Source organism: Oncorhynchus keta, chromosome 12, assembly GCF_023373465.1.
Source record: "Oncorhynchus keta strain PuntledgeMale-10-30-2019 chromosome 12, Oket_V2, whole genome shotgun sequence".
NCBI lineage: Eukaryota > Metazoa > Chordata > Actinopteri > Salmoniformes > Salmonidae > Oncorhynchus > Oncorhynchus keta.
This window is the reverse complement of record NC_068432.1, coordinates 43810607-43837914: the sequence shown is the minus strand read 5'-3', so window position 1 is coordinate 43837914 and position 27308 is coordinate 43810607. Positions and strand designations below refer to the sequence as shown.

At 44.9% G+C, this 27308-nt stretch overlaps 2 protein-coding genes across 6 annotated transcripts in view; both read right to left on the bottom strand.

Moving 5' to 3' along the window:
* Nucleotides 1–27308, bottom strand: part of LOC118372688 (rab GTPase-activating protein 1-like) — a 172799-nt gene that overhangs the window by 86350 nt on the left and 59141 nt on the right. The window lies entirely within an intron of this gene.
* LOC118372687 (probable G-protein coupled receptor 21) lies at nt 9187–15830 on the bottom strand. Its single transcript, XM_035758645.2, has one exon. The coding sequence runs from the start codon at nt 13407–13409 to the stop codon at nt 12315–12317; it is 1095 nt and encodes a 364-aa protein (XP_035614538.1). The 5' UTR covers nt 13410–15830; the 3' UTR covers nt 9187–12314.

Genomic DNA, 27308 nt, shown 5'->3' with positions numbered 1-27308 from the left:
CTAATGGTTATCCATCCCACAGACTAATGGTTATCCATCCCACAGACTAATGGTTATCCATCCCAGAGACTAATGGTTAACCATCCCACAGACTAATGGTTAACCATCCCATAGACTAATGGTTATCCATCCCACAGACTAATGGTTATCCATCCCACAGACTAATGGTTATCCATCCCACAGACTAATGGTTATCCATCCCACAGACTAATGGTTATTCATCCCACAGACTAATGGTTATCCATCCCACAGACTAATGGTTATCCATCCCACAGACTAATGGTTATTCATCCCACAGACTAATGGTTATCCATCCCACAGACTAATGGTTATCCATCCCACAGACTAATGGTTATCCATCCCACAGACTAATGGTTATCCATCCCGCAGACTAATGGTTATCCATCCCGCAGACTAATGGTTAACCATCCCACAGACTAATGGTTAACCATCCCACAGACTAATGGTTAACCATCCCACAGACTAATGGTTATCCATCCCACAGACTAATGGTTATCCATCCCACAGACTAATGGTTATCCATCCCACAGACTAATGGTTATCCATCCCACAGACTAATGGTTATCCATCCCACAGACTAATGGTTATCCATCCCACAGACTAATGGTTATCCATCCCACAGACTAATGGTTAACCATCCCACAGACTAATGGTTAACCATCCCACAGACTAATGGTTAACCATCCCACAGACTAATGGTTATCCATCCCACAGACTAATGGTTATCCATCCCGCAGACTAATGGTTATCCATCCCGCAGACTAATGGTTATCCATCCCACAGACTAATGGTTATCCATCCCACAGACTAATGGGTATCCATCCCACAGACTAATGGTTATCCATCCCACAGACTAATGGTTATCCATCCCACAGACTAATGGTTATCCATCCCACAGACTAATGGTTATCCATCCCACAGACTAATGGTTATCCATCCCGCAGACTAATGGTTATCCATCCCACAGACTAATGGTTATCCATCCCACAGACTAATGGTTATCCATCCCACAGACTAATGGTTATCCATCCCGCAGACTAATGGTTATGCATCCCGCAGACTAATGGTTATCCATCCCACAGACTAATGGTTAACCATCCCACAGACTAATGGTTATCCATCCCACAGACTAATGGTTATCCATCCCACAGACTAATGGTTATCCATCCCACAGACTAATGGTTATCCATCCCACAGACTAATGGTTATCCATCCCACAGACTAATGGTTATCCATCCCACAGACTAATGGTTATCCATCCCACAGACTAATGGTTATCCATCCCACAGACTAATGGTTAACCATCCCACAGACTAATGGTTAACCATCCCACAGACTAATGGTTATCCATCCCACAGACTAATGGTTATCCATCCCACAGACTAATGGTTATCCATCCCACAGACTAATGGTTATCCATCCCACAGACTAATGGTTATCCATCCCACAGACTAATGGTTATCCATCCCACAGACTAATGGTTATCCATCCCACAGACTAATGGTTATCCATCCCAGAGACTAATGGTTAACCATCCCACAGACTAATGGTTAACCATCCCACAGACTAATGGTTAACCATCCCACAGACTAATGGTTATCCATCCCACAGACTAATGGTTATCCATCCCACAGACTAATGGTTATCCATCCCACAGACTAATGGTTATTCATCCCACAGACTAATGGTTATCCATCCCACAGACTAATGGTTATCCATCCCACAGACTAATGGTTATCCATCCCACAGACTAATGGTTATCCATCCCACAGACTAATGGTTATTCATCCCACAGACTAATGGTTATCCATCCCGCAGACTAATGGTTATCCATCCCGCAGACTAATGGTTATCCATCCCGCAGACTAATGGTTAACCATCCCACAGACTAATGGTTAACCATCCCACAGACTAATGGTTAACCATCCCACAGACTAATGGTTATCCATCCCACAGACTAATGGTTATCCATCCCACAGACTAATGGTTATCCATCCCACAGACTAATGGTTAACCATCCCACAGACTAATGGTTAACCATCCCACAGACTAATGGTTAACCATCCCACAGACTAATGGTTATCCATCCCTCAGACTAATGGTTATCCATCCCACAGACTAATGGTTATCCATCCCACAGACTAATGGTTATCCATCCCACAGAACAATGGTTATCCATCCCACAGACTAATGGTTATCCATCCCACAGACTAATGGTTATCCATCCCGCAGACTAATGGTTAACCATCCCACAGACTAATGGTTAACCATCCCAGACTAATGGTTAACCATCCCACAGACTAATGGTTAACCATCCCACAGACTAATGGTTAACCATCCCACAGACTAATGGTTATCCATCCCTCAGACTAATGGTTATCCATCCCACAGACTAATGGTTATCCATCCCACAGACTAATGGTTATCCATCCCACAGACTAATGGTTATCCATCCCACAGAACAATGGTTATCCATCCCACAGACTAATGGTTATCCATCCCACAGACTAATGGTTATCCATCCCACAGACTAATGGTTATCCATGGATGCAAAATAAATAGATTAAGCAATTGGTTCAACCAAGACGCCTGTATCTAAAACTAAAGGTGCTAATAGTAGTCCAAAACATGCCAGTGTATTTGGAAAATATCCATGTGGGGAAGTGAATCATATATATATATATAAAATGCAGTTTGTTTTAGTAAATAGTTTTGTTGTGGGCGTAAAAGTATTAGTCAGTGATAATAAACTATTAGACCCCGTTGGTTATACCAATCTCCAGCTAGCAAAGACAAACTCCTTAATGCACCAAGTGGACCGACTGCCTCCCTCTCTCCCTCCATCCATCAAGACTGTGTTTCTACTTCCATAGAGAAACAGTGAAACCAAGAGAGAGCAGGAGAATGTACAGAAGAATATACAACTGAATGGTGGGCGGAACTAAGGCCCCAAACGACACACAGAACCACTATTTTATTTTTTTCTCCCAGTCCAGTCTTTGTTACAGTACATGAACCCTGGTCAAAAGCCGTGCACTATATAGGGATGGAATAGGGTGTCATTTGGGATGCACCCTGGACGGGGGCCTGTATCGGCCCTAGGCTTCATCACGGATAAGGATCCATGTGTAAGTTCGGGAGGGTTATCATCTCGGACCCTGAGATCCTTTAACACTAGAAAATGCGGGCCTCGAGGGCGGACCCCCACTTTGAGCCAATGAGCAGTCATTTTGACTCAAAACATTCTAACAGTCTAATAAATATGGTTGTGTTTATGGAGTGTTTATGAAGGTTTTGGGTAACAGAATAGGAAACAAAATAGCATTTTCATTAGTTTATGTGACTGTAGGCTGATCTGTTGCCGCGTGCTCATGTGTGGGGAAAAAATATATTTTTAAAAGGACCTCGTCTCTTCAATTCTCTGAGTTATTTGGCAATGGTAAGGGTTTTGGAAACTCTGAATCTGCTCTTTCTGATAATATATAGAAATCATGTCTTACCTGCATGTGACTGTAGGATTCTAAAAAGTCACTTTATGGCGCTTCGGGCAAAGAAAATAAACATGTCCTCTTTAAAAAACTGCTTATAACACAAACTCTGTTTGTGATATTGGAATTCTTACACCAACGCGTGTTAAATAGACGTATTTAGGAAAAGTAAAGGAGGCAGGGGGCATGACTTTAAAAATGGCAGAGATATTTTCATTTTAAATTCATATTGAGTGAAAATGACTCACTCTGCTCTTCTAGTGTTAAAAAGCCCAGTGATATAACAAGAGCCTTTGCGTGAGTGGGGAGGGAGGGAGAAAAACACAGACTGTGTTTGGTGATGCTGGTGGTTAGTGATGGAGCGCATGCGTGTGTGCGTGTGTGCGTGTGTGCGTGCGTGCGTGCGTGCGTGCGTGCGTGCGTGTGTGTGTGTCTTCCGCAGGAAGCACTGTAACCCTTTCCTCCATTGTTAACAGTTCAGGTTAATCGTAACACAATGGGTGTAATGGACATTTGTTTTTCTTACTTGGGGCTGATTATGAGACCTGGAGTGGGGCGATGAAAGCCCTGCACTGGCCAGTATGGTGGGAGGGAGAGGGGGAGAGAGGGAGAGATCGTTTGTGGGGGGGAGTGGGGAGATGAAAGCCCTGCACTGGGCAGTATGGTGGGGGGGAGAGGGGGAGAGATAGTCCTCACATCCTCCCCTGGCCCTGTGTGGAGCAGCCACCTGCCCTCCCTCAGATAGCCACCCTCAGCCTCTGTACAGCATGGCTAGCTCCTCTGGCTCCAGATAACAGGCTACTAAACAAGCAAGCAGACTACCGGCTCCAAGCAGGGACACACAGAGCTAACCTATGAAATATCTTTAGATCAACTATGCCTGATTTAAAATAAAATGCACCCAAATACTGCTAAGGTTCAAAGTGGTCAAGATTGAAGATGGTGGTGATCCCAGATTTGTTATGTGTGGTAATGATCAGTCGATAACACATATCTGAGTAAGTATTTGATGGATAAGAGACGGGAAAACAGTGTGTGTGTGTAGTTTGCCTTTCTGCCTGTGTGTGTGGGTGTGTAGTCAGTCCTACAGTAAAGTTAGGGCCTCAATGCTCAGATCACTGGAAACAGTTCTGTCCCAGAGTTGGCATGGATGTTCCCAGTACCACGCCAGCTCACACAACGTCCTAATATGGCACTGCAGAGAGCAGGTCGTTATGGGAGCTTGAGTCCCTAGAGATCACTAGCCCTCGTTTTGACGTTTTCCCACAGGAAAGAGAAAGGAGGCGGCCATGGCTCTTTGGTCAGCAAAGTAAGAAACCTTTCCTCCAGTTTTGCCCCTTTCTAAAGTACCATCAACTGACTGCTGGGTGGAGTAGAGTTCAACTAACTGGGTGGAGTAGAGTTCAACTAACTGGGTGGAGTAGAGTTCAACTAACTGGGTCGAGTAGAGTTCAACTAACTGGGTGGAGTAGAGTTCAACTAACTGGGTGGAGTAGAGTTCAACTAACTGGGTGGAGTAGAGTTCAACTAACTGGGTGGAGTAGAGTTCAACTAACTGGGTGGAGTAGAGTTCAACTAACTGGGTGGAGTAGAGTTCAACTAACTAGGTGGAGTAGAGTTCAACTAACTGGGTGGAGTAGAGTTCAACTAACTGGGTGGAGTAGAGTTCAACTAACTGGGTGGAGTAGAGTTCAACTAACTGGGTGGAATAGAGTTCAACTAACTGGGTGGAATAGAGTTCAACTAACTGGGTGGAGTAGAGTTCAACTAACTGGGTGGAGTAGAGTTCAACTAACTGGGTGGAGTAGAGTTCAACTAACTGGGTGGAGTAGAGTTCAACTAACTGGGTGGAGTAGAGTTCAACTAACTGGGTGGAGTAGAGTTCAACTAACTGGGTGGAGTAGAGTTCAACTAACTGGGTGGAGTAGAGTTCAACTAACTGGGTGGAGTAGAGTTCAACTAACTGGGTGGAGTAGAGTTCAACTAACTGGGTGGAGTAGAGTTCAACTAACTGGGTGGAATAAAATTAAACTAACTGGGTGGAGTAGAGTTCAACGAACTGGGTGGAGTAGAGTTCAACTAACTGGGTGGAGTAGAGTTCACCTAACTGGGTGGAGTAGAGTTTGACTAACTGGGTGGAAAAGAGTTTGACTAACTGGGTGGAATAGAGTTTGACTAACTAGGTGGAATAGAGTTTGACTAACTGGGTGGAGTAGAGTTCGACTAACTGGGTGGAGTAGAGTTTGACTAACTGGGTGGAAAAGAGTTTGACTAACTGGGTGGAATAGAGTTTGACTAACTGGGTGGAATAGAGTTTGACTAACTGGGTGGAGTAGAGTTTGACTAACTGGGTGGAATAGAGTTTGACTAACTGGGTGGAGTAGAGTTTGACTAACTGGGTGGAATAGAGTTTGACTAACTGGGTGGAATAGAGTTTGACTAACTGGGTGGAGTAGAGTTTGACTAACTGGGTGGAATAGAGTTTGACTAACTGGGTGGAATAGAGTTTGACTAACTGGGTGGAGTAGAGTTTGACTAACTGGGTGGAATAGAGTTTGACTAACTGGGTGGAGTAGAGTTCAACTAACTGGGTGGAGTAGAGTTTGACTAACTGGGTGGAGTAGAGTTTGACTAACTGGGTGGAATAGAGTTTGACTAACTGGGTGGAGTAGAGTTTGACTAACTGACACCTGGATGGAACTACTGTAAAATATTGAACTCATATCTGCCTCAAAAGAAGGACACTTGAATTGTCTTTGAAATACACAACAATATTAGTGAACCCATGTGGGGTAAAACTGAAAGCAGGGTCAATGGTTTTTATTTTTATTTGACCTTTATTTAACTAGGCAAGTCAGTTAAGAACTAATTCTTATTTTCAATGAGGAACAGTGGGTTAACTGCCTTGTTCAGGGGCAGAACGACAGATTTTTACCTTGGCAGCTCGGGGGAAAAAATAACAGCCTCTTTGAAAGTACAGTAGCAGTAAAACCAATCAACATTTGATAAGGCTTCCAAGAGTGAGAGAATTGAGATGCCTGACCGAACACATCTACTGTACATGAACCTATTCCTTTACACATTATTTGCACATCAAACACACTGGCATACAAACCACCCAGACACACAAATCCATCCCCAAAGGGCAGAAGCGTCAGGCGGAGGAGAGTCATGTGAACTTAATAAAAAACAGTGAACAACGTGTGACGACTCTGGCAGAAACGCTGTTATTACCAGAAGGCAATATCACTAACAATACAAAAACAGCATATAGCCAATAGAGAGAAACAGATTGGCATCTATTGTTTCAATTCTAGGCCTGGACTTATTTAGTCAACTGGTTTGGTCTATGGGCTTTTGGTCGACTGATATTTCTTTGGATGAGCAATAAAGCATTGTAGTTCAAATATTTAATAAGAAAGCGATCGTTAAATAATTAGCAAAACATTCAATAAACTGCTCCATGTCCGGAAATTGCATTCAAGAATGAATGTGACTGTTTCTAGTCTTTGCTTTAATAAAGGCTTTACAAATATTTTTTTTTTAAACGTTAGACTCTGGTATGCTTATAATTTATTTAGTGTTGTTTAAACGGTTCCAAACAGTCAGAAAAGGTTTATTGTAATCTAACAGCATCTGTTTGGAAACATAATACGCAGACAAAGCTTGTTCCTTATCTTCATCTCCAATATTTAACAACTAGTCACATTTATTCCACACATCTGACTTCCCCTTTACTTCCTGAGAAACCAGTACACATTCCCCCATCTCCAGTTTGTCACGTCCTCTGCATCCATTTTGCTGTTATGGTGTTCAGAGTTGGTTAAAACCAATTTATTGATGTGATTATGACATGCAATAGATCAGGCCCTGTCAGTCATGTGCATGAGATGCGCACGTTGAGGGAATAGGGACTGTTTTAACCTAAACCATTTAGCCATTTCAGTAACAGAACTTTTCAGTAAGAAATGGCTGTCATTTTTATTTATTTATATATTTGACCCTTATTTTACCAGGTAGGCTGACTGAGAACACATTCTCATTTACAGCAACGACCTGGAGAATAGTTACAGGGGAGAGGATAAAAGAGACAATTGTAGACTGGGGATGATTAGGTGACCATGATGGTATGAGGGCCAGATTGGGAATTTAGCCAGGACACCAGGGTTAACCAGGCTTAACACCCCTACTCTTACGATAAGTACCATGGGATATTTAGTGTCCACAGAGAGTCAGGACACCAGGGTTAACAACCCTACTCTTATGATAAGTACCATGGGATCTTTAGTGTCCACAGAGAGTCAGGACACCAGGGTTAACAACCCTACTCTTATGATAAGTACCATGGGATATTTAGTGTCCACAGAGAGTCAGGACATCCGTTTAACATCCCATCTGAAAGACAGCACCCTACACAGTGCAATGTACCCACTCACTGCCCTGGGGCATTGGGATATTGTTTTAGCCCAAAGGAAAGAGTGCCTCTTACTGGCCCTCGAACACAACTTCCAGCAGCATCTGGTCTCCCATCCAGGGACCAACCCTGCTTAGCTTCAGAGGCAAGCCAGCAGTGGGTTGCAGGGTGGTATACTGCTGGCAGGGTGGTATACTACTGGCAGGGTGGTATACTGCTGGCAGGGTGGTATACTACTGGCAGGGTGGTATACTACTGGCAGGGTGGTATACTACTGGCAGGGTGGTATACTACTGGCAGGGTGGTATACTGCTGGCAGGGTGGTATACTACTGGCAGGGTGGTATACTACTGGCAGGGTGGTATACTGCTGGCAGGGTGGTATACTACTGGCAGGGTGGTATACTACTGGCAGGGTGGTATACTACTGGCAGGGTGGTATACTACTGGCAGGGTGGTATACTACTGGCAGGGTGGTATACTGCTGGCAGGGTGGTATACTGCTGGCAGGGTGGTATACTACTGGCAGGGTGGTATACTGCTGGCAGGGTGGTATACTACTGGCAGGGTGGTATACTACTGGCAGGGTGGTATACTACTGGCAGGGTGGTATACTACTGGCAGGGTGGTATACTACTGGCAGGGTGGTATACTACTGGCAGGGTGGTATACTGCTGGCAGGGTGGTATACTACTGGCAGGGTGGTATACTACTGGCAGGGTGGTATACTACTGGCAGGGTGGTATACTACTGGCAGGGAGGTATACTACTGGCAGGGAGGTATACTGCTGGCAGGGTGGTATACTACTGGCAGGGTGGTATACTGCTGGCAGGGTGGTATACTGCTGGCAGGGTGGTATACTACTGGCAGGGTGGTATACTACTGGCAGGGTGGTATACTACTGGCAGGGTGGTAGACTACTGGCAGGGTGGTATACTGCTGGCATTATGTTGCAGCTTCAGCAACATGGACAGCGCGATTCACACTGTTGATGCTCTGTGGTGGTCGCTGCAGCATGGAGGACAGAGAGACAACGGATACTAGTCCCCCAGTCACTTACTGACTTTTTTTTTAAACACAGTCTGAGCTCGGCACGTTTTAAAATTTCAACCAATCAATTGGTCGAAATAACAGATGACTCTCGGTCTACCAAGATTTATTTATAGTCGGGGGCAGCGCTATTCAATACACACTCAAAAGGTAAATGAAGAAAATAACTATTTCTATTGTGTATTCTCTGTCTTCAATAAAACATTGACAAAATGGAGGAAGACTGAATGTATTGCACTGTGCCCTTTGACAGCATTGCCGTGAAGACGTACGTCTCCAAAAGCATTTACACTTTAGACAGTTTGACAACAGTTTGTGATTTGAATACGAAAAGTGACAATTCAATCAAATATATACAGTAAGTAAAACATGCATAAAAGACTACGTACAGCTTTGAAATATTTTAAAATAAATACATTTTAATAGTCACACCGTAACTGCTCAAAGACTAAATCAATTCAGATAGGACTGCTGTACAGGCAACTCTGAAAACCTCTCGATGGAGCCTGTACCCAGAACACTGGATTCATTGCAGAGGCAGCCTCAATGTCTGGCCACACCTTCATCACTGCAAAATTCCTAACATGAAAACATCCATAAAAGAAAGTAATCAACCTGAATCACACTTTCTTTTTCTTGCCATCTCTCATTCAGTCTCTTTCTTCTTCAAATATACAAAATCCAATAAATATTCAACTTTGGTCGACTAGGAAAATAAAGCCCCTGTGTCCGTTGTATATTTGCTCCCAAATGTCAGAGTACTAAAGAGAGAAAAGTGACAAGAAGCCAAAACTTGTGAAAAAGTCTAATAAATATCCAGTAACATTAGTTTAAAAACACTTGAGCACTACATAAGGTTCCATTTGGAACAGCCTGGTCTGAACCAGCCTGTTTTATACTGTAGTGTTGTGGCCCCGGCGGGAAAAGTGAAATGTCTTGAAGCATCTGGGTCTGGACATACAGTGGTACTGTTTAACGTCCCACATTACCTTGTGTGTGTGTGTGTGTGTGTGTGTGTGTGTGTGTGTGTGTGTGTGTGTGTGTGTGGGTGTGTGTGGCACAGTATTACTGTGGCCATAATGTTTATCTTAGGGCTCTCTCTCACTCCACAGCTGCTATTCTGCTCTTTCTCCCTCTCTTTATCCCCCTGGCTTTCTGTGATGTAATGAGCAGGAGGAGAAAGGTAGGGGGGCAGACAGACAGACGGACGAGACGTTTACCACACCCAGCCAGAGGCAGAATGTTCCTCAGCTAACAGCAGCTCACAGCATTCTCAGTACTCACCATCAACATTCACTTTCATTAACGTTAAGACAGATGTGAGGTTGATTTAATGATTCCCAACCCTCCCTGTGCTCCACAACGTAAGAGCCCCATCGGTATAGCAGCAGACACTCCTAGACTAGAACAGATCACATATGTGGGGTAAATCTTTGGAGATGATCAACTATTCTGGAGCTTAATCACTTCTCTATAACCTTCTGCTTTGACACAACGACCACATTCTCCTCATAAGTGAAGTGCAATGTAGTTTGGTTACAGAGCCAGACAGGCTCTGATGATGAGGAAGTTTGTCGAAACAAGAGTCATCCAGTCAATGATTACGCTGATCCCTCAGTAGTAACTAGTTCAAATGAGACTACTAATTAAAGCCCGACCAATGTTTTTTTGGGGATCCGATACGATTCAGATTTTTGGGGTGACAAAACGTACTGATATATCTGCCGATATACTCTTTTCCACATAAATTGCCGTCCAAGAAATACACTTCAAATGTTGATTTCTTACACTGTGAAATGAGTAACAGTTACGCAATCTTTCAGGAAAGCATGAGATTCTTTTTTTTCATCGTTTATCAGTGGAATAGCCAATATTATCGGTCAGGCTTTACTAATAATCCTGGTGTTTGAGCAGCTAAACAAAGTCCTCTCTTTCTCTGCCTCAGAATAACCCAGATGTAAATAAATGATGTAGACCTACAAGATTCTCTTCAGAGTTGGAGGTTGTTGCACCCCTCAGCGCACAATGTTGTAAATAATCTGTTTCTGTAAAAACCACAAAGGCAAACATTTAAATAAGTTATTGACAGCTCCCCTCAGGCATAAGAAAGCAGCAATCAAGTTTTTCTCTGGTTTTTTTAAAGGCCCAATGCAGCTATTTTTATATTAACATCAAATAATTTCTGGGTAACAATTAAGTACCTTACTGTATTAGTAGTAGATTATAAATGCCGCAGGCTGCCTGGGGCTCAACCCTGCTAGGTTCTCCTTGTAACCCCGCTCCTCTGCTCACTACTGGCATCCTGGTGCTTGCCTATGGAGGAGCAATAGGAACTGCCCCTCCCTAACGTCTATGTTCAAACCCTACATCCTACCCGAGCGCTCCATTCTGCCACCTCTGGTCTCTTGGCTCTACCACCCCTACGGGAGGGATGTTCCCGCTCAACTCAGTCAAAGCTCTTCTCTGTCCTGGCACCCCAATGGTGGAACAAGCTTCCCCCTGAAGCCAGGACAGCCCCATCTTTCTGAAACGTCTGAAACCCTACCTCTTTGAAGAGCATCTTAAATAACTCTCACAGTGTTTCACTGGCACTGACTTTGCTGATAGATACTTTGTTGAGGGAAAAATGTACTTGATACGACTGTGATGTGTTGTTGTCACACCTAGCTGTCTTAAGATGAATCCGCTAATTGTAAATTGCTCTAGATAAGTGCGCCTGCTAAATTACTCAAATGGAAATGGAACAGGAAAAACTTCATTTTGACTGCATTGGACCTTTAAGTAACGCAAGTCCTTTTTTGCATTCTATACATTGTAGCACAAATACAAATAGTTTCACAAACTGCTAGGAAGATACAGAGTCCCAGCAAAAAACCCTCCCCTAAAACAATGTGTGTTCTTCTTACAGTTTGTGTTTTTGGCAAGTACTGTCAGAAGGGAGGTCTTCAGTCACCTCAACTCTCACCCGCTGAAACAACGTAGCCATAACGTCGTCATCTATATCAGGAGTCAAAGGTTAGGGTAACTCCACATCCCGCCTCTCCCACCGCTCTCATGGCTGGGGCTGAGCCTTGCCTGTACTTCCCAAGTGGGTCTCCCAGCTCTCAGGCCCTGGAGACGATCCCGTCAGTGGCAGCAGTGGCCAGGGACGCAACCCTCCAACAAACCTTCAACTGTCGATAAACAGCAGCATCTGCAGCATCTGCAGCATCTGCAGCATCTGCAGCAACACAACTCCCTGCGAAGCCTGTTCCCTTTAGCTCAGCATCAGTATGGGACATGCTTAGTGCTATAACAACACGATACTCTGACTCAACCGCCACAAGGCTCTCTGGGAGATCCTAGACATGGCATGTGGAGCGTGTGCAGACGGGCCCCTGTCCGTACCCTGGTGAAGGGCTGAAGGACTTCTTACTGTCCACGCGCTGCACACAGAACAAACAGAGGCGTTTTAAACCCTTCCTGAAGGCACTGTTGGACAGACTATAGATCAGACAGTTAAAGAAGCTGTTGCTGATAGCCAGCCAGGTGGTGATGAACGAGGCGGCAGGGTGACTGTAGATGTCAGCGCTCTCCAGCAGGAAATACAGGATATAGGGAAGCCAGAGGAGGTAGAAGACGCTGGTGATGCGGAACAGCACCATGGCGTAGCGTTTGTCCGTGCACGCCGGCGCATGCTGCGGCTGGCCATCCTGTCCCAGAGAGCCTTCCTGTGGGCCGAAGCGGGCGCGGCGCTCGCTGATCTCCCTCGTATGCTGCCGGCAGATCCGGAAGATGTTGACATAGGTGAAGCAGACCGTCATGGCGGCTGGCGCGTAGAGCAGCGCCACAATGAACGATGTGAAGAGCGGCCTCGTCTCCCACTCCACCGCGCACCACTCCACCACGTCGCCGTGGTAGCCGGGCTTCCCCCAGCCGAAGAAGGAGGGCAAGAAGACAAGGGCAGAGTAGACCCAGATGAGGAGGATGCACGCGCGGATCCGGCACGGCGTCGCCAAGGTAGCGTACGACAGAGGCCGTGTTATCGCCATGTAGCGGTCCACGCTAACACACGCCAGCGACGCCATGGAAACGCTCTTCAACACGGAAACCATGTAACCAAACACCTTACAGGTCAGCTCCTCATCCAGGCCTTTCAGGTGGTGGAGGAGGGACAGGGAGGGGATGAGGCAGCTGACACCCACCAACAGGTCTGCGTAGGCCATGGTCTGGATGAAGGCACTGGTTGTGTGGTGCTGGAGAAGAGGAGCACAGTGGAACACAAAGATCACCACCAGGTTGCCAGAGATGATGAGGACAGTAAGCAGCAGGATGATGGCTACCTCCAGTAGACAGGTGTTTAAGATCTGGCTGTAGCCCACGTCCAGGAGGCAGAAAGGAGGGCCGCTCAGGTTGAGGAGCTCAAGCTCCAGCAGGTCCAGGGAAGAGTTCATCATCTTGCAGCCAGAGAGCTTTCTGAAAGCTCCTGGTCTGAAACCAGATCAACCGGCAGAGGGCAGGAAGCTCCAGAAAGATCCTTGTCTGGTCTGATCCTAGACTCAGAGACAGGGGGCTTGGCTGGGGCTGGTCGTCCTGGTCCTAGTCCTGGTCCTAGCTCAGCAGCAGATCAGGCTGGTGGCCGAGAGAGAGGAGCCGTGTACCCTCTGCCATATCAGCAGCAACGTGAAGACTAGCCCTCGTCCACGACCAGGATCTGGGAGTCCCCCAGGGCATCCCTCACTGTGCAGACACAGACAGTTCAATCATGCAGACACACACAGATGGAGGAAAAATACTATGGCAGCCTATCCTTCTACTCCTCTGGTTCTCTCCTTAGAAAAGACAACAAAATATAGAAAACTGTCAACAAGTTTGATCGTCTTGGCTTACAGGAATTCCTGTATGTCTCTAAAAGATGCAGTCACAAATTCTCAAATATTCCAGGTGATATAGAGTTTGATGTTTCCAGAGACTTTGTGTCCTCTCCAAACACGGAAAGATCAGGCGGATCACATCCAAAGAGCAGAATTTCTTCACAGCAACTTCAGCAGAAATGATCCTCCACGAATGTCTGAGGCAGTCCCGGTCTCCCTCACGCAGGGAAAGGTGAGTATAAATGTAAATGAATGAAGATGAAGGCGCAGCCTCAAGGAGGTGATTGGCATTTCAAACAGAGTCTGGGTCTACTCAGAAAGGCAGCAGCGTGTGGAGTGGAAATGAGAGAGCAGGAGGAGCAGGCATACCAATGCAGCGACCCCAACCTCTCTCTCTGTCCCTTTCCCTTGCTCTCTCCCTCTTCTGTGGAGCGGATTCAGTCTCGTTTCTCTCACGGTCTGCTCTCTCTAACTACCTCTCTCTCTGCTCCTTCTCTCCCTCTTCTGTGGAGCGGATTCAGTCTTGTTTCTCTCATGCTCTGCTCTCTCTAACTACCTCTCTCTCTGCTCCTTCTCTCCCTCTTCTGTGGAGTGGATTCACTCTTCTTTCTCTCACGCTCTGCTCTCTCTAACTACCTCTCTCTCCCTGCAGCAGGCAGGGCAGAGACACTCCTCCCCCTGTTCTGGCTCCAGCCAGTAAGCAGCTGTGGGTACACAAGTCTCACTCGTTCATCCCATGACTGACTGACTGGCTGGCTGGCTGCACACAGCATACCCCTGCCGCCATTATCTAATTCCCACACACACCACCTCTCTCTCATATACACACACCGTCTTATCTAGAAACAACTGGTGCATTATGGTCATACCAGTCTCATGTTAAAAAGGCCCTTTCTCCCCATCTCTCCTCTTGTTAGATACCTTTAGGATGTATATAACCACATTTGGATTCCAGCGGTTTAGCTAGCATATGTTTCTGTCTGCAGCCATATAGGTTTTAATATTGGGTTATTTGTACACTGCTATAATACAAACAATGTCCTCGCTCTCCCAATACCATGGTTGGAGTTTCACTTCCATTTTTATGAAGTTAATCAGGAAGTTAACCGAAATGCCAATCCCAATTGTTCCTCATTGCTTGACTGATACACACGTAGTACCTCGCTAGTACTAGGCCAACTCTCTCAGATTCACACATTTTCACATAGTTGAAATGACATCAGTGGATGTTATCTATGCCTTGGGTCCTTGGTCTCACCCAGTTGATGCTAAATCAAATAAATACTAGTGTGTTTTTTGGAACTATATGTACTGTGTATTGTTATAGTAATTGTGTTAGCAGCCAGGACTTTCCCATCAAACTGTATTGTGGGAGATCTTGACTTTATATGAGCAGGGCATTGGGAGTACACTATTTTAGCATATCTGTGTTTTCAAACTTTATTGTCCATCTTGTGAAGGAATTTTGCATTTTTCTTCAACTTTAACCGCAAACACCACAGAAACACTCAAACGACACGTTTGCAATCATTGAATGTGCTCCCAGTAAAAGCCTGTGTGGCTGTGGGCGCTGGCCAACATTAGCAGGTCAGCCTGAACTAGCACCTCCCATTAACATGCAGCATATCAATAAAACAATACCGAATTTGACATTTAAGACCATACTTCCAGAGTTTACAACATGTTTAAGATAGGCTTATGTGATTTGTATTAATATGAATATAGCTAGTGTCCTTCAGGGGACTCACTGTGTGAGATGAGTGTGTTTACATGCACTTCTTTCCTCAAGGCCCTTCATTGAAGTGTGTGTGTGTGTGTGTGTGTGTGTGTGTGTGTGTGTGTGTGTGTGTGTGTGTGTGTGTGTGTGTGTGTGTGTGTGTGTGTGTGTGTGTGTGTGTGTGTGTGTGTGTGTGTGTGTGTGTGTGTGTGTCATCTCTCATACACCTGCTTCTCATTAGGCTTTTCCTTCATTTAGCTTCTGCTCTGAGGACCACGGCGTGTCTTCTGCTCTGAGGACCACAGTGTGTCTTCTGCTCTGAGGACCACAGTGTGTCTTCTGCTCTGAGGACCACAGTGTGTCTTCTGCTCTGAGGACCACAGTGTGTCTTCTGCTCTGAGGACCACAGTGTGTCTTCTGCTCTGAGGACCACGGCGTGTCTCCTGCTCTGAGGACCACAGTGTGTCTCCTGCTCTGAGGACCACGGCGTGTCTCCTGCTCTGAGGACCACAGTGTGTCTCCTGCTCTGAGGACCACAGTGTGTCTCCTGCTCTGAGGACCACAGTGTGTCTCCTGCTCTGAGGACCACAGTGTGTCTCCTGCTCTGAGGACCACAGTGTGTCTCCTGCTCTGAGGACCACGGCGTGTCTCCTGCTCTGAGGACCACGGCGTGTCTCCTGCTCTGAGGACCACGGCGTGTCTTCTGCTCTGAGGACCACGGCGTGACTTCTGCTCTGAGGACCACAGAGTGTCTTCTGCTCTGAGGACCACAGCGTGTCTTCTGCTCTGAGGACCACGGCGTGTCTTCTGCTCTGAGGACCACGGCGTGTCTTCTGCTCTGAGGACCACGGCGTGTCTTCTGCTCTGAGGACCACGGCGTGTCTTCTGCTCTGAGGACCACGGCGTGACTTCTGCTCTGAGGACCACGGCGTGTCTCCTGCTCTGAGGACCACGGCGTGTCTCCTGCTCTGAGGACCACGGCGTGTCTCCTGCTCTGAGGACCACGGCGTGTCTCCTGCTCTGAGGACCACGGCGTGTCTTCTGCTCTGAGGACCACGGCGTGTCTTCTGCTCTGAGGACCACGGCGTGTCTTCTGCTCTGAGGACCACGGCGTGTCTTCTGCTCTGAGGACCACGGCGTGTCTTCTGCTCTGAGGACCACGGCGTGACTTCTGCTCTGAGGACCACGGCGTGACTTCTGCTCTGAGGACCACGGCGTGACTTCTGCTCTGAGGACCACGGCGTGTCTTCTGCTCTGAACTGAAGACGCTCATCACAACACAGTCCAGTCATGCCTCCCACAGATGTAGGCCAAGGACGGCCAAAACCGCCACAATTAAAAACATCAAGTTTTGAATTGCGAGTTGTGCATTTTCCTTTCTTAAGCTCATTTATTTTTTGGTTGCACCTTTTCTCAAGTTGGTTGACAACCCTTCCTCACGTAAAAACAATGAATAATGAAGATGAAAGAGTTGTCATTGGTCAGACTGACAGAGCATGACTTAGATGTTGCCTACTGGTCTGTCCCACAATGACTGACTGCATTGTCTTTGAGTTTCTTCCCAGACGCATCACTGTCTGTCTCTCCGCCGTCCGTCCATCTCTACCGCAGTGTGTCTGTCACGGTCCGGATGTCTTTGTTAGTTCTGCAGTGTCTCATCAGGCCTCGTGGCAGAGAGATGGATGTAGCGTGATGAAGCTCAAAGATGCACCGCCAGGGTCGGACACGCACCTCTCCCCTCTGCACACACCAGAGGCTAAGTATAGAGGCTATATTTATAATATACAAGACAACACTGGGCTCATCCATTATGAATGAATGAATGAATGAGAGAGATTATTCTCCACGACATGATCAACTGGCTTTGTATGATAATACATCTAACATACAACAGACGTAATAACAACAACAAAGGAAACCAAGTTCCACAACCCTCCAGGTAGAAAACCTCTTCTTGGAAGAATTAGAAGATTGACTCTGACAGAATGATGCTTCAGGATAGTGACAGGCTTCCGGTCTTAACGTTCTGTAGTGTGGTGGGTCTGGGGCAAACACACACACACACACAGACACTTTTTTTAAAGGGTGTGTCCTGTGGGCCTGGAGCAAACACAAACACAGACAAAACACAGACAGACAGACCGACAGGAGAGTCTGAGAGAACAGGCAGGTCATTGTGGGAGCGTTTGTTTTCCCTAACAGCGTGGGGTGAGGTGACGTGCGTGGGGCCAGGGCCTCAGCAGCGGCACTGTGTCTGACCTCTATGGTGTCTGACCTCTCTGGTCTCTGTTTATGGACAGAAGGACTGGGACACATCTGGAGGCAGTATGGATATATGGGATGTGTGTGGTAGTGGGGTGAATGGGTGCTTGCGTAGCCAACTGCCATCCAACCAGCACACGGCCACAGGCTTTGTAACGAGAGAGAGCACACACTAGTAGAACCCCCTCCCAGTCCACCGTAACCAAATAGCACAGACAAGCATGTGGACAGCACCAGACACCAACAGGACAAGGAAGAGGAGGCTGTGAAGAAAGAGGAGGAGGAGGAGGTGGAGAATGATGCGGAAGGGAGGAGAAGGATGAGGAGGGAAGGAAGGAAGAGTTGGTGGAGGTAGAGGAGGAGGAGGAAGAGGTGTCAGCCACAGGTTAAGACATGGGCTCTGTTTGGTCTGAAAAACAGTGAATGTATCAAAAAACATAGAAAACCTCCAGAACCTCTGTGGAAATACCCTCAGGTTCAGCCATTCTGTACAACAGCAGCACCATGAGAGAACATCCTGTGTCAGTCATGGAGGATCTCGTGTCATCAAGCCCCAAATCTGGGAAGCTGGCGAGGAGGAAAAGGAAAAGGATGATGATAAAGCTGATTGGGGAAACTGCTGTAGGGGATGGCCATTACTGCACAGCCAAACACACAGGTTTCTAGACTTGCGTCAGACACAGTGTATACTGTTAGACCTGGAAAGTGTGATGCTGATTCACTGGAGGGCGGTGCTGGGTTTTTTAGGAGCATGGCCTTACTTCTACTACAGCATATTGGATGACTGTCACTCATATTCCATTCACCCAGTTCAATGTAACAGCGACAGGTTTAGGCTCCTGCATGATACTGAAATGTTCCCTGTACTCATCATGAGGTTGTTACAACCTAGACTATGAATGACAGTTGAAAATGTAGGTTCACAGGTCGAGAAACATTAGTAATAGTAATAAAGGTGACAGACACATTCAATACGGTTTTGCACACTCCTACACATTCAATACCTCTTTGCACACTCCTGCCTGCATCTAGCGAGAGTTTCGATTGGACGAATTCAGATATGTCTATCCTCATTTAGTTTAAGAAACGTTTTTTCAACAGAATTGGCGGAATGAATACACCACTGATCACAAACACACTTCACTTTCATAGCAGCCACATACAAACAGCATGATACCTTTGATTGTTGTATAATGACTTCTTGCATCTCCACACTCTCCTCCACTCACCTTTCCCTTCGCTTGTGGACTTCAGTGCACAACACATCAGCTGTCTGTGACCAGGCAACAAAAAAAAACTAAGCCAAACCTTCATATCATGACTGCTAACTGCTATCATTGTCAACATATTAACGTCATAGTCAACATAGCTACTGGAACTAACGCGTTAGTAAACCCGCTACAATCATGTAGTACAGTGTACAGTCAGCAGCAAGCAGTCACACCGGCTGACCCCTGTGGTAATACATTAATAAAACCAAAAGCTTAACTTGACTAGGAAGATTTCCATTGTTGGATAGCCATAGCCATCTAGCTAACATAGTATCCCTCTCTGTATCAGTAGGCTAAACTAGCTACCTGCATACGCTAGCTAAGTAAGTTTAAAAAAATACAACGAAACCTCTCTCTCCTCTCCTCCATTTTTGAAGAAATGAATTTGTTCAAAACTGTTCAACTATCGTCTTTCGCTCTTTGAGTTGACTACTCACCACATTTTATGCACTGCAGTGCTAACTAGCTGTAGGGTGGAGAACAAGAGCTCTGGTTGGAGGACGTCCTCTGGAAGTTGTCGTAATTACTGTGTAAGTCTATAGATGGGTGTGAGAACCAAAAGCCTCCTAGGTAGTATATTGAAGTCAATGTACGCAGAGGACGGCAGAAGCTATTATTTGGTGTCATGTGAATATATTTAATCTAGTTTTATTTAAAATGGATAAAAATACATTTGTGAAACATTAAAGTTAAGAAGTTCACTGAGGAGGATGGTCCTCCCCTTCCTCCTCGGAGGAGGAGCCTCCACTGAGCTACTAAATGCAATGTAAATTATATTGGTATATGTACCTATCTATCCAGTGCAGTTGGGGCAGCGGTCAGTTGTGAGTGAATGTATCAATATCCTCTATGTTAGTGTATGCAGTATGATGGACCGACTGGTTTAAATGTGTCTGATGTGAGAATGTATGTGATACTTTTAATTAGTTTCTTTATTTCTATCTTTTATTTAACCGTTATTTAACTAGGCAAGTCAGCTAAAAACACATTCTTATTTACAATGAAGGCCTCCCATGGGGACGGGGATATAAAAAAAAGAGGTAAAATAGGACAAAAACACACATCACGACAAGAGAGACAACACTACATAAAGAGAGACCTAAGACAACAACACAGCATGGCAGCAACACATGACAACACAACATGGTAGCAACACAACATGGCAGCAGATGTGAGGTGATGCCAAAGACAATAACGTTTTTTTTTTATTCTTTCCAAAATGGCCCCTAATCCCAACGCAGTGAACTGTTTTACCAGGGCCCTATAGGATTCTGGTTAAAAGTAGGAAACTGTAGGTAATTGGGTGCCATTTGGAGTCATACAATAACTCCATGCAGGCTGCAGTTAGAGTATCATAACTGAAACTCAGTATTATTTAAACCCATACCTCTGTGGATAGTACTAGGACTACCTGAAAAGGCTAAATCATAATAGATTGTGGGTGTAAGATATAACTTAAACCCAGGAATAGGCTATTTAGATTTCAAGTTTTGTGTAGGTACTATGTACTTTGTTAGGATTCATTGGATAGATGTCTTTTGTACACACAGTGATTCCTTACTTGACTTTTTAGGACCACATGGTAACGTGGCTGAAACCTGAAATAGAATGCAGATCAGATACGGTGGTATTTCCTGTTGCCAATACCATTGAATCAAGTACAATGGTGGAGTGCAGAGAGAGGAACAGAATAGTGGTTGTTAAGCCCAACACAAAAGTTCACATAAGGTCAGGCTATTAGACCTCCGTAGATTCACTTTGCCAATCAGAGTGACCGTGGAGAGAGTCCACTATAAACCTAATGTAGAGCATTGTGTATTCAAGGACTGACATTTTGTCAACAGCAATGTGCAAGACAAATGACTCTCCACATGGTAGCTTGTTATCAATGCATCTGATGGGGCTTAGGAAAAACACCATAAGGATTTAATTCATGGTTGTGAGCTGGTAGAGCCTTTTACATGTAGAAAAATAGATGAATCAACCATACAAACGTCAACCTCCACAGGGGTATACCACAAATCAGGATCAATGAGTTAGCCAGCTAACATGCCTAAATATTCTGAAATATCATTATTTTTTTGCATGAAATGGACATGGTCTAATTGACTCAACAAACCCACAAATCATTTGAATTCAAAACAATCAAATTTTGACTAACTTCCGTATCTGTGTCCCAGCAGTATGTATTTCCCCGTCACTCACACATTCTACTATTTGTACATCGTCACAACACTACATAAAGTATAGCTAATGTAACATTTTAAACTGCTAATCATTTTATTTTACTTTTTGTGTGTAATGTTTACTGTTACTGTCTGATTGTTGTTGTTTTTTGTCATTGTATTTTAGTTTTTTCACTTGCTTTGGCCATGTAAACATGATTCCCAAGCCAATAAAGCTCCTATAATGTTTTATTGAACAGACACAGAGAGAGAGAGAGAGACATAGAGAGAGAGATGGCGAGAGAGAGAGTAAGAAATACAGTGAGAGAGTAAATGAGAGCAAGAGACAGAGAGAAGGAGAGAGAGATAAATAGAGAGTGAGAGAGAGTAAATGAGAGCAAGAGACAGAGAGAAGGAGAGAGAGAGAAATAGAGTGAGAGGGAGTAAATGAGAGCAAGAAACAGAGAGAAGGAGACAGAGAGAGAAATAGAGTGAGAGAGAGTAAATGAGAGCAAGAGACACAGAGAAGGAGAGAGAGGGATAGAAAGCGAGCGAGGGAGTAAAAAAGAGGACAGGCTGTACGTACAAGGACACACATGGATGTTATTTCCCCACTTACAAACAGTACAAATACTTACAATCAGTGCAAAGAAAGGCCACATGAAGATAAGGGTTCTCATTTAGCTACAGTGCAGCATGGTTTTAGTCACTCAGTAGTCACTAGGCTAATAGCCCCCCAAAATCAAATCCTTGTAGATACCTTTAGCATGGACCACCTCAAATAAAACATACATGTGTATTCAAAGTACTCCTCTAGTTCATCTATGCAGAGAATAATGTTAATTCTTAATAAGTTACCACCAGGCACTTAGGAGTGAGGAACGCCACACATTCACATTCCAAGGCCATAATAAAATAAAACAATGTTTTGTTTAGGGGAAAAAAGGTTGTGTTTATGATTCCAACGTGATGATTCCTCTCGTCAGTGAGTAGTGGTGACCTGGTTAGATCTGGGAACGTCTCGTGTCTCGAGTCATCAGGTACAAGCAGTCCTACTTAGAGGAGGATAAATAAAGCAGCAATCGTCTCAGCACTTTGTATCTGTGTGTGTGTGTGTGTGTGTGTGTGTGTGTGTGTGTGTGTGTGTGTGTGTGTGTGTGTGTGTGTGTGTGTGTGTGTGTGTGTGTGTGTGTGTGTGTGTGTGTGTGTGTGTGTGTGTGTGTGTGTGTGGCGTGCTCCACAAACCTCCATGGTCTGACAGAAAATACATCTATCTAGAGCTACCACCCTGGTGAAGTCTACTCTCTCATCCAGATCAATATCACTCCACCACCATCTTAGCATTGCCACAGTCAGCAGGATACTGACACAAACAATACTGGGCTAGTGATTTCTTATGACAACACAGACGCACGTCCTGCAACGGCATGCGATGAAGTTCATTTGGACAAACCCCAGGTGATAAGGATAGAGACAGGAACAGTGGTCCAGGCGAGGACGATGGGGCCAGACAGGAATGGGAGTGCAGGGAGTGGGGGGGCATCTTGTTGCCACCTAGGAACCTGGCATGGGCACCGCGGGATGCTGGCTTTACATAATGCCAGTTGACATGACTGATGCGGAGGCCACTAAAAACACTGCCCCACACCAAGCCAACAAACAAACAGGGCAGACTAAGTTACCACAGCTTTACGCAATATCTGTGTGATAAACAAAATATCTGCTCACACCGTATGGGATGCTTACTTAGCACATCATTGTTGTACTGTAGACTTAAGCTGGATGTTTGTTGCTTACTCGGGGCGCACAACAGTAACCAGCGCTCGTTTAATGTGAGATGGTTAGAGGCTCAACTGAGGGCTACCGATCCTGTCTTTTCAAACATGTTTGATTTTATCGGCACAACATTCGCTATGTTCTTGTAGTGTGAGATGTGCAAAGACACATTTGAAAACGGTGATCTGCAATAGCCAATGAGAGCTCGCCAGAGAAGTAGCCATTGAGATGATGCCGTTGTTTGGCATCACCCAGGATGTGTAGACTCTGGAGCAGGAGATGATGCCGTTGTTTGGCATCACCCAGGATGTGTAGACTCTGGAGCAGGAGATGATGCCGTTGTTTGGCATCACCCAGGATGTGTAGACTCTGGAGCAGGAGATGATACCGTTGTTTGGCATCACCCAGGATGTGTAGACTCTGGAGCAGGAGATGATACCGTTGTTTGGCATCACCCAGGATGTGTAGACTCTGGAGCAGGAGATGATGCCGTTGTTTGGCATCACCCAGGATGTGTAGACTCTGGAGCAGGAGATGATGCCGTTGTTTGGCATCACCCAGGATGTGTAGACTCTGGAGCAGGAGATGATGCCGTTGTTTGGCATCACCCAGGATGTGTAGACTCTGGAGCAGGAGCCATGACTACTACTAGTATGCGTTTGTACTTGCCTGAAGTTCGCAAGCAATGTTATTCCATTCAAAATGTGGCTAGATATTTCAACTCTGTATGGCATGCCTGAATTTCTGATTGAACACGTCTATGAGCCTGCTTTGAGCCACAGCTCTTTCTAGCTATGTAAAATCTAATCACATCATTGTTTTCGCGTGACAGCGTGGTATGGAGAATCCTCACGACCAAGTGAAAATGGTTTAGTGTGGCACCACTACGTTGGCAAGACAAAACAACTACAGGAAAGATGGTCATTTAATGTGAGAGACTCAGCGATGTTAGGGTTTTGAAAGTTGTGTTGTGTCCACCCAGCATTAGTTGTCTAGCTGTTATGTTATATTCTGAGGTGTCTGCTATGGTGATAACATAGAGGTTCAGTCTACTACTTCATGTTTGTGTATAATGCTGTCATGTCCTTAGAAGAGCCGTAGTCATTGGTCAAGGTCCACTTTAAACTTGAATGTTCAGTCATCCTCAGTGGAAAGAAAACGTTGACATTTTGATATAGGAGGACAGAATGTTAAATGTGAGAAGAGTTGACAAACATTTAGCATTACCATCCATCACTTCTACGAGGCACACACACACACACTCACACACACGACTCTGGTACTTAGCTCACAACCTCCTACCACAGTGTGAGTAAAGAACTTGCAGCACACCGCAGCCAAGCACCACCTTAGTGCAAACTCCTAACGAGGGGCTGACCAGCAGTCACATAACATAGAAATGATATTAAGAAGAAATAGGACATTGACGAATTAGGGGGAAAGAAGGACATAATGACTTTAAATGGCTGTTAAGATTTTGAGATTGTCACAGAGAGAGATATTGTACGTAAATGAGCCTTCATCTTCCACTTTGATGACTTAAGAGAGAGGTTTTGACCTCAGATTCCTTCATCTGCCTGTGTGTGCAATGCAAGGACACAAAATGGCAGATCATCTCTATGGCTAACTGGCATTCAATCCATCAATCATTCAATCAAATTGATGTGCGGCAAAAAGTCTTTTTTTTTACATCAGCAGTCACAAAAGGACTTTACAGTAACTCGGCCAAGACCCCATCGCAAACGAGTACATTGCTGAACACCACACAGGTGACAGGAAGGGAGCAATGACAACCAATCAAGCATCAGCAACAACATTATCACTGTTCAAAATCTACATTCCACAAATATTACATAGATGAATATTAAGCTATCAAGCTAGTGATAGAGTCACATGACTTAGATGATTAAGAGCTGGTCCTACAATCTTGTAAAACAAAATCTGTTTATTATTTCCACTAAATATAATAATAAAATTGGAGTTCGATTAGAGAGGTCAAAACATTGACCCATTGTTTTAATTTACAACTCACTTTCTTATTCGAGTACATTACCATTTACCAAGAGTTTTCATCTATATTTTTTGTAGCTGTCTATTTACCACCCTAAACCGATGACCACACTCAACGAGGGGAAGGTAGGCTGTCAAGGTAAATAAGAATTTGTTAACTGACTTGCCTAGTTAAATGAAGGTTAAATAAAATGAAAATAAAATATGTATTGAGCCATAAGCAAACAAGAAAATGCACATCCAGAGGCAGCGTTTCTCATGGCCGGTGATTTTAATGCAAGGAAAATCAAATCCGTTTTACCTAATTTTTTACCAGCATGTCACCTGTGCAACTAGGAGGCAACAAAACTCTAGATCACTTTTACTCCACACACAGAAATGCATACAAGTCACCGGCTTCATTTACAAGTGCATCTATGATGTCGTTCCTACAGTGACCGTACATACCCCAACCAGAAGCCATGGACTACAGACAGCATCCACAATGAACTAAATGCTAGAGATAACGCTTTCAAGGAGCGAGACACTAATCCAGATGCTTATAAGAAATCCCACTGTGGCCTCCAACGAAACTGGAACAGATGTGACAGGGCTTGTAAACTATCACAGATTACAAAGGTAAACCCAGCGGCGAGCTACCCAGCGATGCAAACCTACCAGACAAGCTAAATGCCATCTATGCTCGCTTCAAGGCAAGCAACACTGAACCATGCATGAGAGCACCAGCTGTTCCGGACAACTGTGTGATCTCGCTCTCCGTAGCTGATGAAGTAAGACCTTTAAATAGGTTAACATTCGCAAAGCTGTGAGCCCAAATGGAATACCAGGATGTGTACTCAAAATATGAGCTGAAGACGATGAGGCAGCCTATAGGGAGGAGGTCAAGAGACCTGTCAGTGTGGTGACAGGACAACAACCTGTCACTTAACCTCAACAAGACAAAGGAGCTGATCGTGAACCTAAGGTAGGGCTGCAGTGGAGCGGGGTCGAGAGCTTCAAGTTCTTCACTAACATTTTCAACATATCCCTGACCTGGTCTGTAATACCAATTGAAATACCAGACAACCATAGCCCCCCTACCCAATAACACCAAGGTAAATTGCTTAAATGACTATAGCCCCGTAGCACTTGCATCTGTAGCCTGAAAATAGCTGTGCAGCAATGCCCCCCATCCAAACTGAAAGAGCTTGAGAAGAACTGCAGAGAAGAATGGGAGAAACTCCCCAAATACAGGTGTGCCAAGCTTGTAGCGTCATACCCAAGAAAACTTGAGGCTGTAATTGCTGCCAAAGGTGCTTCAACAAAGTACAGAGTCTGAAAACTTATGCAAATGTGATGTGTTTTTTTATTTTTTTATACATTTGCAAAAAAATGTCAAAAAATTCCTTTGTCGTTATGGGGTATTGTGTGAAGATGAGGGGATTTAAAAATATATATGCACTTTAGAATAAGGGTGTAACATAACAAAATGTGGAAAAAGTCAAGGGGTCTGAATACTTTCCGAAGGCACTGGTGATTTATCAATAATGACTACTGATACATGCAGTATTGATAAACATGAATATGTTTACAATCTTGCAGACGATCTCCTGATATACAGTTGAAGTCAGAAGTTTACATACACTTAGGATGGAGTCATTAAAACACGTTTTTCAACCACTCCACAAATTAACAAACTATCATTTTGGCAAGTCGGTTAAGATATCTACTTTGTACATGACACAAGTAATTGTTGTGCCTTTATTTAAGCAGCTTGGAAAATTCCAGAAAATTATGTCATGGCTTTAGAAGCTTCTGATGGGACCACGCAGGGACCACGCAGCCGTCATACCGCTCAGGAAGGAGACGCATTCTGTCTCCTGGAGATGAAAAAAATGTAAGTCAATCCCAGAACAACAGCAAAGGACCTTGTGAAGATCCTGGAGGAAACAGGTACAAAAGTATCTATATCTACATTAAAACAAGTACTATATCGACATAACCTGAATGGCCTCTGAGCAAGGAAGAAGCCACTGCTCCAAAACCGCCATAAAAGCCAGACTACGGCTTGCAACTGCACATGGGGACAAAGCTCGTTCTTTTTGGAGAAATATCCTCTGGTCTGATGAAACAAAAATATAACTATTTGGCCATAATGACCATCGTTATGTTTGGAGGAAAAGGGGGAGGCTTGCAAGCCGAAGAACAACATCCCAACTGTGAAGCACGGGGATGGTAGCATCATGTTGCGGGGGTGCTTTGCTGCAGGAGGGACTGGTGCACTTCACAAAATAGATGGCAT

Coding starts and splice junctions, on each gene's coding strand:
- LOC118372687 (XM_035758645.2), bottom strand. CDS start 13,409: ATGATGAACTCTTCCCTGGACCTGCTGGAGCTTGAGCTCCTCAACCTG.